Consider the following 13,426-nt stretch of genomic DNA (forward strand, 5'->3'; position numbering starts at 1 on the left):
AGCACGTGGCCAAGTGGTTAAGGCATTGGACTAGCTACCTGAAGGTCATGAGTTTGGGCCCCAGCCGAGGGAACGTGTTGTGTCCTTGAGCAAGACACTTAATCACACATTGCTCTGCGACGACACTGGTGCCAAGCTGTATGGGTCCTAATGCCCTTCCCTTGGACAACATTGGTGTCGTGGAGAGGGGAGACTTGCAGCATGGGCAACTGCTGGTCTTCCATACAACCTTGCCCAGGCCTGCGCCCTGGGGAGTGAAGACTTTCCAAGCGCAGATCCATGGTCTCACAAGGCTAACGGATGCCATTATCTATAAGATGACTTCCAATATACGGCAAGGTGCCATGAAGGAATTACAATTTAATTGTACAAAAATTGGTTTTCCTGCAGAATGGAAGACATGCACAAAAGTGACTGGAGGTCAATCAATAGCTTTAGCTCATGCTATGCAGTTACAAAAACAGGATCTTTGGGAGGCAACAAACTTTAAATATGAAAACCACCAAAATGTCCTCAATGAACCAAGTGCTAGATGCTGGCCTGGGAGATTTGTATTTCCACTTCAAGTCTGCTTCAGGCCATATCTCTCACTCCACTCAGTTGCATGCCTGTATATGGTGCCCAACAGAGTAGCGTAGCCTTGAAGAGAATCCAGAGCAATACACAGGGTAATGAGTCTCTTTGAACTTGTGTCTGGTTTGACCTAGTGTGGGATTGCCAAAGCCATTCATTTGAATGTGGTTCTCTACTGCCGAATAGGAAGATAAGTAATTTTTTTGTTCTTAATTTAATACCTTTAATGATTTATATGTGATTTCATGTTCAAAGGTTCATTTATTATCAAAGGGTACAACTCTGAAATTCTTCTACTCCGGATAGTCATGAAACCAAGAAAGAAAAAGAATGGCAGCAGAATCATTACCCACCAAATCCCACCCACCTTGCATCAAAGAAAAGCCAAACAAAAATGGAACAGGCACATCAGTCCCCAAATCCCCACCTCCACACACAAAAAAATGAGAAAGATCAGGTGAAAAAGCAGAGAATACAAAATCTATAACACTGAAAAATGTCTACAGTCCAAGTCCACATCCAAAATGCAGAAAACCTGGGGAACATTCTCTGAGCACAGTGGCAGGCTCTCTCCTCTCAAGGTGCAGAGCGAATTCCAGCAATCAAAAGGCAAGCAGCCAGCACTGACCCTCCACATTCGCCTCGACGTGTCAAACTCCATCGTTGCTTTGATCGGGCAACAATGGAAGCTATAATCGGTGAAATGGAGAGGAACAATGGCTTGCACCCTGTCCTGCAGCCTTTTTGCCATGAAGTTCGCGCATGCTGCCTCTGTCTCCTGAAAACCTCTCAGAGACTGCAGAGAGTTGAAACACCTAAACGATCCCCAAAAAGTCTGCATACGCCTCATTGCTTCAATCTCCCTCATTGCTTTAAAAGACGAACAATGGAAGTTTTAATTGGCAAAACTCACGGAATCCTCTCCGAAATTGCAGAGCGCTGCAACACTCAAACAATCCCCAAACTGCAAATTACAGGCTCCAACAGTTCCAGAATTACACTCAAGAGGAAAAGCAAATGTAGAAGACACTAAAGAAGTGAAATACATGGCTTCATGATCTATTAGGATGTCGACCAAAGGAGTATTGTATGCAGGCAACATCTTGACCAGAAATCTTGATTCTTGATGTTCCTCATTAATTTTACTCTTATTAACTTTTAAAATATTTTTCTCTAACTTACTGATATCAAATTTAATAGTTCTTAAACACCTCTGAATGATAGCAATCATAGAATCTCTACAAATATGTTTACACCCAATATTATCTTAATTTTTTTTCATAACAATTCTTGGAATGCATTGCATTTCTTGAGAACACTATCATAAAACAAAACTTAAATATCACTCTTTCTCTGAAGGAGGAAATTGCCCATATCTTCACAAGCTCCATTACTTTCTTTTGGCAGGCAGTAAATGTTCTGGTGTTGGCCATACAAGTTCTGGAAAAGAAGCATATCTACATTAGAAAGCAATGCTTTATTATATCATACATTATTAAGCTAATTTTGTTTAGTCTTTTACCTTCTCTTTTGCAACTGAATGAAAGTAAAAGTAAGTGATCTGGTTGCACGAAGTTTAACATAAAATAAGATTACAATCAGATTAAAAGATACCTGTCAACAGAGAAATCTGATAATAGGAATGCAGTTTTAGTTGGTATGGGCCTGTTCTTTTTTCTTAGAAAATGTTCCCATTGGAAATCTACCCATGTTGTTAACAGGCTGTCCGAAAGCAAACGGTCATCATTTTAAAGTTATGTCAAATGCCCAATCCGTCAGCATGTCTAAATGTGATTCTTGCGTTCTACTGATGGTGGTTCAATGAATGGTAGGAGACGGGGAGAAGCAAGCCAGTGCCACGTGGCTGCATGCCACATCCTGGCAGGGAAGAAACATCTGAAAGCAAATCATCCCTAACATGACTGCATTGAAAGAAGATTGGGAGCAGATGATGTGCTTGCCTGGTCAGCAGAGGAAATGACTTTAAAATAACAAACAGTTTATTTATTGCATTGTAAATCAATGCAAGATTCACTTCACTGGAGCTCTGTTATAGAACATCTAATATTTAGAAGTGAGGATCTAAAGATGACATATTCTGAGATAATTTGAATTGATCGCAATTAACTCTAATGATATGAATAATGAAAACAGGGAGTAATGTGTATTTTGGTAGGCTCACAGTAGTTTCCATCTGTTTAAGCATCGATTTTAAAACATTTTTACATAATTTTCTGAGTTTGGAAACCAGCTCTAAAATGTAAAGCTACCAACTTTCATATTTTTAAATGCATCAATATTAATTTTCAGTAAAAGTGGAGGAGTTTTGATTAGTTGGCACTGAAAATTGTCTCAAAAATTAAACTTTGGATGTTCAGGGAAATATAGTGCAGATGAACTGAATGCAATGAGTAATTACAGTCAGTCCGTGCTGTCAGCTGTGTCAAACAATAAGGTCTCTGCTCTGCAAGAGGGAAAACCATTTGAAAAGCTAATTCTGAAAGGACATCCGTAGTTTCTGAATATAAAGATACTCCCTTTTTGTCTGTAATCACCACCATTCATTGAGCCCTTGCATCATTATAGCCAAACATCAGAGTCCTTGTTGTGAAATGCTCTAAGTGAGGGTTTCTGGTTTGTGGCAGCTGCCTGGTAAGCAAACAATTGTGAAGCTTCTATTAAATCTTTAAAGCAAATCACTATTATCCTTGTTTTGTTGCCGCCTCCCACTTGCACCGTCCGCTTCCTGCTGGGACAGTCTGGGCTCGTGATTATACCCTCACTGTCATCAATACCGTTGTTTCTCTGCTGACGGAAGCACACCAGCTGCAATAGTTGGAGCTTCTGGCCCAGTTTTGCTTTCCACAATGAGTTTTTTTGTAAAAGAGCCAATGAAACATCAAGCACAGGCTTTAAGCTCTGCGGGCTTCCCTGGTTGCAGCCTGAACTGGGTGCACAGTGAAAGAAACCTACTACAATAACAGTATCGATAATGGGCTCGGCGTAATCCTCTAGGTACACTCAGAGACCACTGTATCCAGCACAGAGGGTATGTTCATTAACTTCTGCTGCTGTAGCCCATCCACTTCAAGGTTTGACATGTCGTGCATTCAGAGATGCTCTTCGGCACACCACTGTTATTAAGTGTGTGTTATTTGAATGAATGTCTGGCCATTCTCCTCTGACCTCTCTCGTTAACAAGGTGTTTTTACCCACAGACCAGCCATCCATTGGATGTTTTACTTTCGCACCATTCTCTATAAATTCTAGAGACTGCTGTACACGAAAATCCCAGAAAATCAACAGTTTCTGAAATACTCCAACCACCCCTGTCTGGCACCAACAATCACTCCACAGTCAAAGTCACTTAGATCACATTTCTTCCCCATTCTGATGATTGGTCTGAACAACAACTGAACCTCTTGTTCATGTCTGCATGCTTTTATGCATTGAGTTGATTCCGCACGATTGATTGGTCATATATTTGCATTAATGAACAGGTGCACAGTTGTACACAATAAAGTGGCCAATGAGTGTATGTTACATATGCTTAATATTTTATGTTAAACCTCATTACTGTCATTAATACACTGTTACTTCAACATGCAAAATTAAGATCTTCAAAAACTGAATTAAAAGGTGGGGAGAGGGAAAGGGGGCTAGCTGGAAGGTAATAGGGGAAGCCAGCTGGGTGGGAAAGGCCAAGGGCTGGAGAAGACGGAATCTGATGGGAGAGGAGAGTAGACCATATGAGAAAGGGAAGGAGGAGGTGACCCAGGGGAAGTAGTAGGCAGGTGAGAAGAGGTAAAAGGTCAGAGTGGGGAATAAAGGAAGAGGGGTGGGGAAAAATTTGTTTGCCGGATGGAGAAAGCTATATTCATGCCATCAGGTTGGAGGCTACCCAGACAGAATATAAGGTGTTGCTCCTCCACCCTGAGGGTGGCCTCATCTTGACACGAGAAGGAGCCATGGACTGACACATCAGAACAGAAATGGGAATTAAAACATTTGGTCAACAGGAAGCCCCACTTGTGCCAGATAATGTGGACGTAGACGACAAAACGGTCCCCCAACTTACGCCCATTCCAGGTCCTCCTCCTTTAAACGACGGGGTTTCTCTTCCTCCACCATTGACACTAGCCTCACCCACATCTCCTCTATTTCCCAAACATCTGCACTCACACCATCTTCCCACCACCTTAACAGTGACAGAGTTCCTCTTGTCCTTACCTAGCAAACCATCAACCTCCGTATCCAGCACATTACCTTCCGCAACTTCCGCCATCTCCAAGGGGATCCTACCACGAAACATATCTTTACCTATCCCCCTCCCCCAACTCCACTTACCACAGGGATCGCTCCCTCTGCGATTCCCTTGCCCATTTGTCCCTCTCCACTAACCTTCCTCCCTGCACTTATCCCTGTAGGCAGCCTAAGTGCTACATCTGTCCATACACCTCCTCCCTCACCTCCATTCAGGACCCAAGGCAGTCCTTTTAGGTGAGGCAATACTTCACCAGCAAATCGGCTGGGGTCATCTATTGATTCAGGTGCTCTCAATGTGGCCTCCTCGACACTGGTGAAACCAGTCATAAATTGGGAGATCACTTCGTTGAGCACCTCTGCACCATCTGCCACAAGCGAGACTTCCCAGTGACCAAACATTTTAACTCTAATTCTCATTCCCCTTCGTTTATCCCCCACTCTGACCTCTTATCTCTTTTCACCTGGCTATTACTTTCCCCAGGTCCCCTTCTTCCCTTTCTCTGCTCCTATCAGATTCCTCCTTCTCCAGCCCTTGATCTTTCCCACCCACCTGTCTTCATCTATCACCTTCCAGCTAGCCTCGTTCCCCTCCCCACCACCATTTTATATTGGCATCTTCTTCCTTCCTTCTCAGTCCTGAAGAAGGGCCTCAGCCCAAAACGTCGACTATCTATTTATTTCCATAAAAGCTGCCTAACCTAATGAGTTCCTCCAGCATTTTATGTGTATTTCTCAGATAGATGGGACTTGGCAGATGATCAGGTCTGCATAGACTAGATGGGCCAAATGGCCTGTTTCTGCACTGTTGTACTCTATGACTTTATAAACCACTCACTGAAGTGTTCATGCATTATGGATTTGTAACTGATACTTGTAAAATAATTAAGTTTTTTAAAGTTAAATCTGAAGCAAATTTTGTACAAAAGAAACCTTTCCTACATTTGTTTTATATTAACGATTATTCTCCCTAGTGGTATAAAAAGTGTCAAATGTACTGTGATAAGAATTGTCAAGTCACTTGACTTCCAGAAATCTTATTACCTACCCGAGTCCATTGTTCTCTTTAATGGAGCACTGTAATTGTGCAGAAATTGGGCAGATGTTAAAAGTTCCCTAGATTCCACAAGACGAGCAATCAGATTCTGAGGAATAATCAGCTCTGGGGCATCATCCAGCACAGAATCATTTGGCTTGTTGGGGGATTCCTGCACAGAGGAATAAAGGAATGTAAACGAGAGGCAAAATGGTAAAAGATAGGCAGTGCATCGAAAGTGTTCCCTCCAGATATCGAGTGAGTGATAAAGGCAGCTTTTAAGGTTACCTTCAGAAACCTCAATCTCCAAATTATTTGACAGCATTATAATTCCAAATCAAAATAGCAAGAATTCTCAGATTTGAGCTGATCTAAGGAGGCAACATACAACAGTAACTTTGTACAGCATTTTTCACTTAGAATAACTATTTGCTTTACAAAAATTACAATCAAAATGTCTGGAGTTTATGTATACTACTTTGTTCAAAACATGTTAATGTCTCTACTAAATGGATAAATGGAGTAACTTTAGACAAAACCTGTGGCTAATTTTCTGCGTCAGGGAAACTCATTAACCCAATACAGTCCTTCACCAACTAATATAGCCAGAGGTGCTGCCTGTGACCCAGCCATTTCTGTATATACCTGGTCCAGATACTAGTGCATTGGGCCTGGACATGCATGACTCCAAGGGCACTGCCTCAGCAAGGGCAGGACTTCTATCAATGCAGTGCAGAGGACAAGCCCATGAAATTATTGATAACTGACTAAAGATCATTCCCAACACTTTATGCCTGTAAAGGCTGTGAGAAATTTTTAAATAGCATTTAAATGCCTTTGATATTTAGAGCTTTGAACAAATTAATGACATTTACGTAAATAATTAAATGTTTAAAGCTATGGATTACTTGTGGAATAAGTAAAATTAACTAAAATCATCCAAAACATATTAATAATTGAACACATTATGAAGAGAAGTCATGCTTTGTAGTGTTTTACATTCCTCTTTGTTTCTTTTACCTTTGGCTTGACATAGAACATAAACCAGTCCAGTACATTAAAGTCTCTTCAGCCCATGATGTTGTGCCAAACATTTAACCTACTCCACAGTTAATCTGCCCCTTCCCTCCCACGTAGCGTTCCATTTTTCTTTCATCTATGTGCCTACATGTCATTTAGGCTCCATGTCATTTAGAGTCCCTCTTCCACCATCCCTAGCAAAGCATTCCATTCTCCCCCCACTATCAGTAAAAAACATTCCTGACATTCCCTCTATATTTTCCTCCAATCAATTTAAAAGTAATCCGCTCACGTTGGCCACTGCAACCCAGGGAAAAAGTCACTGTCTGTGCCTCTTATCGTCTTGTACACTTATATCAAGTCACCTCTTATTTTCCTTCTGTCCAAAGGAAAAGGTCTGGCTCGCTCAATCTATCCTCATAAGATATGCTCGCTAATCCATGTAGCATCCTTGTAAGTATCCTCTGGGCCCTCGCTAAAGCTTCTACAACCTTCCTATAATGGGGCAACTAGAACTGAACACAATACTCTGCGAGTGGTCTAATCGGAGTTTTATAGAGCTGCGATATAACCTCACGACTCTTTCATTCAATCCTCTGACTAATGAGGCCAACACACCATATGCCTTCTTAACCACCCTATCAACATGGGCAGCAGCTTTAAGTGATCTATGGACATGAACCCCAAGATCCCTCTATTCCTCCACACGGCTAAGAATCCTGCCAGTAACCTTGTACTCTGCCTCAAGTTCAACCTTTTAAAGTGTATCACTTCACATTTTTCTGGATGAAACTCCATCTCCCACTTCTCAGTCCAGTTCATTTTTCATTGATTCTATTTTATTACTCTGTTCTACTGCGAATGTCTGCAAGAAAATTAATCTTAAACTAGTATATGTGACATATACTGTACCTACTTTTATAATAAATTTACTTTGAACTTTAAATAGTTCTGCATCTTGTCAATGACAAACTCCTATTCTACCTGCAACACCTCCAGTCTTCTTGTCTTCTGCAAGCATAGTAAGCCACCTTTCCACTTCCTCATCCAAGTCAATTTTAAGAATCACAATGAACAGGAGCCTGGAGCAGATCCTCATGGAGCATAACTATTCACTGACCTCTAAGCAGAATCCACTCCAACTACTACTACCTGCAATGAGCAAGCCCATTTCTGAATCAACACAGCCTAGCTTCCCTGGATTCCATGCTCCTGACTTTCTGAATGAGTCTACCATAGAGACTCTTGTCAAAACCCTTACTGAAATCCATATAGACAACATCACCTACTCTACCTTAATCAATTTGGAGGAAAATACAGCGGGGGTGTCAGAGGTAGTTTTTTGGTGGGTGCATGAAACGCACTGCCAGGGGTAGAGGTAACAGGCAGATACTAACAGGACTCATTGATAGGCACATGGGTGAATGAAAAATGGAAGGCAATGTGGGAGGGAAAGGTTAGATCAACTGTGGAGTAGTTCACGATGTCAACACAATATCGTGAGTAGAGGGCCCGTAGTGTGCGCTACTGTTCTATGTTCTCTAGCCGGTGTCTCCAGAATGATAGCAGGCTGTAGGGTGGAGGCATGGTAACTGACAATGGGAAATTACTCTTCCCTGCAGTCTGCGTGTTACCGATGTCTAGCTACTTGGAAATTGCACCCTCACTTGGAAGTGTGGAGGAGCAGAGGGATCTGGGGGTACTTGTCCACAAATCCCTGAAAGTTGCCTCACAGGTAGATAGGGTAGTTAAGAAAGTTTATTGGGTGCTAGCTTTCATAAGTCGAGGGATAGAGTTTAAGAGTCGTGGGTTAACAGTGCAGCTCTATAAAACTCTGGTTAGGCCACACTTGGAGTACCTGTGTCCAGTTCTGGTCACCTCACTATAGGAAGGATGTGGAAGCATTGGAAAGGGTACAGAGGAGATTTACCAGGATGCTGCCTGGTTTAGAGAGTATGCATTATGATCAGAGATTAAGGGCTTTACTCTCTGGAGAGAAAAAGGATGAGAGGAGACATGACAGAGGTGTACAAGATATTAAGAGAAATAGATTGAGTGGGTAGTCAGCGCCTCTTCCCCAGGGCACCACTGCTCAATACAAGAGGACATGGCTTTAAGGTAAGGGGTGGGAAGTTCAAGGGGGATATTAGAGGAAGGTTTTTTACTCAGAGAGTGGTTGGTGCGTAGAATGCACTGCCTGAGTCAGTGGTGGAGGCAGATACGCTAGTGAAGTTTAAGAGACTACTGGACAGGTATATGGAGGAATTTAAGGTGGGGGGGGTGGTTATATGGAAGGCAGGGCTTAAGGGATGGCACAACATTGTGGGCTGAAGGGCCTGTACTGTTCGATGTTCTATGTTCTATTAAGGCTGAACACCTTCTCTTGTGCTGCACAGCCAAGTGGGGGATTTGATTACAATGCTAATACCTCTTTGGAACTCCAGAATTTGCAACTCAACATGTCTTTTCAGGTGGAAAGCACACTAATGGTGATGCATATTTGTTTTTAAACAGTTCATGATTAATTTTGCTCTCTGATTTTGTGTTCATATATATTACACTAAATAAAATTCAACTTCTAGATGTACTGTACGTATTTATCTCTGGAGCTGATTTTTAGATCATAAGTTTTTAAAGATCGGCTCCTTCTGTTTTGATTAATTTACAGTACTGGGCTCGATCCATAACATGGTCTGGAATCTAAAATGAGGATCAAGCACTTGGATTTACTGTACGACCGTCAGATCAGCAGCAATGTGTCACTGCTTCGCTGGTGCAGCAGAACTAGAAATGAAAGTAATCTGTGATTAATCTATTATGCTTATGTATGATGTACATTTGTACATCTCCTTTCGATTTTGAAAACATGGCATATGTGGTTTTTGTCCATCGTGTCCGATGATGACAGGAAGACTGTACGGGAGAGTTTTTACAGTAGAAAAGCTATTGCACTGGGGCAGTTTCATACTCTCAACCTCAGCAGTCCGGGTCCAGTGGTACAAACAAGCATCACAAACTGGCGTCTTTCTCAGTTGCAGTGGATGACCATGACATCTTCTGTGCCTTGCCGTGCTCTTCGCTCTCCACAGAGTGTTGCAGAACTGCCATCCTGGGCACCGGATCTCACTGTAGATCCGACCCACCCTGTCCACTGGGGCTGGCTTCGCATGCTAGGACAGGCACATCCCTATCTCATCTGGCTGTGAGGCCGCCAGCTACCCTCACCTGGTTTAGCCCGCCCATTGAAGCGGTGTACCAGGGTGTGCCCGCTGTCACATGCAAACAGCTGAGGGCTGAGTGGCCGGTGGAGACCAAAGGTGAGTGAGCTGTCCAGAAATGGACACAACCAGCTCCTTCACCAGAGGTGCTACCCCTCCCTGGACATCCCATACCAAACACACATATGAAGCCACACTCAGGTTGGAGGAAAAACACCTTATATTCCGTCTGGGTAGCCTCCAACCTGATGGCATGAACATAGACTTCTCAAACTTCCACTAATGCCCCACCTCCCCCTCGTACCCCATCCATTATTTATTTATATATATATATATATATACACACACACACATATTTTTTTTCTCTCTCTCCTTTTTCTCCCTCTGTCCTTCTCAATATACCCCTTGCCCATCCTCTGGGTTTTTCCCCCCCCTCCACTTTTTCTTTCTCCCTAGGCCTCCTGTCCCATGATCCTCTCATATCCCTTTTGCCAATCAACTGTCCAGCTCTTGGCTCCATCCCTCCCCCTCCTGTCTTCTCCTATCATTTCTGATCTCCCCCCCCCCACTTTCAAATCTCTTACTAACTTTTCTTTCAGTTAGTCCTGATGAAGGATCTCAGCCCGAAATATCGACTGTACCTCTTCCTAGAGATGCTGCCTGGCCTGCTGCGTTCACCAGCAACTTTTATGTGTGTTGCTTGAAATTCCAGCATCTGCAGTTTTCCTCATGTTTACGTTTTTAAACCCCATACCAAAGCCTTCTTTAAAAGTCCATAGATATATTTAATTTAAAAAATTTTGTCATAAAGAGAAAAAGGTAAGATTTCCATAAAGTTAGTAAAACTGCACTGCACCTGTCTATTATCAGACTGGTATATCATCACTCAAATAACACATTTAAAGAGAAATGCAAGAAGCTTGAGCCATACACACAAAATGCCAGAATAATTAGGAGAATATCTGGTAACATTTTAAAAATTATATAGCTCACATGCACTTGCTTCTAAATATAAATAGTGATGATGATCAAAAATATACTTATCTAACATTTATTCCATTACATTCGACCCAAATGTGTGTTTTTATTGATGGCATCCTAACTAATCATATATTTCCCCTATTTGAGTTGTTTATTTTTCCTATCTATCCAAATCCTTGAATGATTAAAATGTCTATTTTGCTACCAGATCTCATTGGGCCATTTGGATTCTCTAACTGTATAATATTATCCACAATTTTCCACTATCAGTCGTATGATAGAGGGTTGTGGTTCTGTGGAATGCTCTCTCTCAGAAGGTAGTGGAGGATTCTCTGGATTCTTTCAAGAAAGAGTTAGATAGAGCTCTTAAAGATAGCGGAGTGAAGGAATATAAGGAGAAGGCAGGAACAGGGTACTGATTGTGGATGATCAGCCATGATCACAGTGAATGGTGGTGCTGGCTCGAAGGGCTGAGTGGCCTACTTCTGCACCTATTGTCTATAGTCTATTGTCTATTATATGAATATGATTTAGAGAAACAATTTATTATCTTCTCCCCTTGAAGGGTTTCCAGCATACCTGTCTTATTTAAATTTCCTGATGTTAACACAGAAGTTAGAAATTCTAAATAGAAGGCAGCAGCCTTGTTTTTACCTGCTATGTTTTGTTTAGAACTTGCAATCAATTGACTCCTCACCAATCCCAACCTCACCATCAAACCCGCAGACTAAGGGGGTGCTGTTGCATTGTGGCCAACTGATCTCTTCCTTGTTGAGGCCCAGCGGCAACTCTCAGACACCTCCTCTTACTTACCCCTTGGAAAGGACCAGTCAGACCAATGAATCAGACTAATATAAACACAAGCACTCAGCAGAAACAACACCCAAATGCACAATGATGATGTCACCTCGACTGCTGACGGAACGTCTGCAACCTAACCTTCAGGCTTGGCAAACAACCCAACAAACGAGTGGCCAACTCGAGCTACCAATCTTCTCTTTCATTTCTCTTCTGTATTGTTTAAATTAATTAATTAATTATTCATTATGTAGCTTTTTGTTATGTAGGTAGATGTAAAATAAAGTATAGGTTAAAGGATCGAGGCTGCCGTACCATTCAATCATGGTTGGCTTTTTTTCCCACCTCCATTCTCCCTCCTTCTCCCTGTAGCCCTTCACTAATCAAGAACCTACCAATCTCTGCATTAAGTACACCAAATGACATGGCCTCGACAGCCCTACGTGGAACAAGCAAATCTTATTTTGCACAAATAAATCTCAGCCGCAACATTGAGATAAACGAGCAGTGTTTCAGTACATTGGTTGCAGGTTAAATGTTAGCTGGGATACTGAAATAAATCCATTGCTCCTCAAGAGATCTCATTCAATCTTGGACATTCACTTGGCCATGGAAATAGTACTTTCCCAAGCATCTCATCTGAAACATGACGCTTCCAAGTTGGCTGTAATCCTTTAGGACCATGGAGCATTTATATAAATCTTACAAAATTAATTGAACCTACAGCATCCAATTGAAAAATATGGGTTTTGAACCAAGCTGACATGGATCCATATTGACTTTATTAATAAATAATAATATGATCTTGATGATTATTCCCCCAATACCAGACCAGGTAGAATGTAAGAACATCAGAAAGTAGGAGTAAGAGTAGGCCATTGGGCCTCTCATTCAGGCTTCACCATTCAACATCATCATGGCTGATCTGCCACAGAACTCATTTCCCCTTCTGCACCAGATCCCCAGAACTCTTAATTTCCTATCTTTCAAAAAGTTATCTACTTCTTTAAAATTCCCAATCTAACGTCCCCAACCCTCAGGGGGTACAAATTACCAGAGGTTCGCCACCCTTCACAAGCACAGGTTCCCCTGCACCTTAACTTCAAATGCCCACGTACCCACAGGAAAGGTATTAATATGGATATAAGAGTGCAGACAAAGTTACAAGGATATTGCCAGGTTTTGAAGACCTGAGATACAGAAAGATTGAATAGGTTAAGACTTTATTCCCTGGAGCACAGGAGAATAAGGGGAGATTTTATAGAAGTATACAAAATTATGAAGGGTATAAACAGGGTGAATGCCTGCAAGCATTTTCTCCTCAGTTTGGATGGGAATAGAACTAGAGGTCATAGGTCAAGGGCAAATGGTGAAATATTTTAGGGGAATCTGAGGAGGAATCTCTTCACTCAGAGTGTGGAATGAGTTGCCAGAAGAAGTGATAGATGCAGATTCAATTGTGACATTTAAGAGAAGTTTGAAGAGGTACATGAATGAGAGGGGTATGGAGGGCTATGGTCCAGGGCCCTGGTAGATG

At 42.0% G+C, this 13,426-nt stretch overlaps 1 protein-coding gene across 3 annotated transcripts in view; it reads right to left on the minus strand.

Moving 5' to 3' along the window:
• Positions 1–814: 814 nt before the first annotated feature.
• Positions 815–13,426, minus strand: part of tex47 (testis expressed 47) — an 85,633-nt gene continuing 73,021 nt past the window's right edge. For all 3 annotated transcript variants that reach the window (XM_072242419.1, XM_072242418.1, XM_072242416.1), the window contains exons 6-7: positions 5,885–6,044; positions 815–2,013 (exon numbers count right to left, since the gene is read on the minus strand). In XM_072242419.1, coding sequence (XP_072098520.1) covers positions 1,964–2,013; positions 5,885–6,044 — 210 coding nt within the window. In that variant the 3' untranslated portion in view covers positions 815–1,963. The remainder of the gene's footprint in view (positions 2,014–5,884; positions 6,045–13,426) is intronic.

Source organism: Mobula birostris, chromosome 24 (assembly GCF_030028105.1).
Source record: "Mobula birostris isolate sMobBir1 chromosome 24, sMobBir1.hap1, whole genome shotgun sequence".
Taxonomy (NCBI): domain Eukaryota; kingdom Metazoa; phylum Chordata; class Chondrichthyes; order Myliobatiformes; family Myliobatidae; genus Mobula; species Mobula birostris.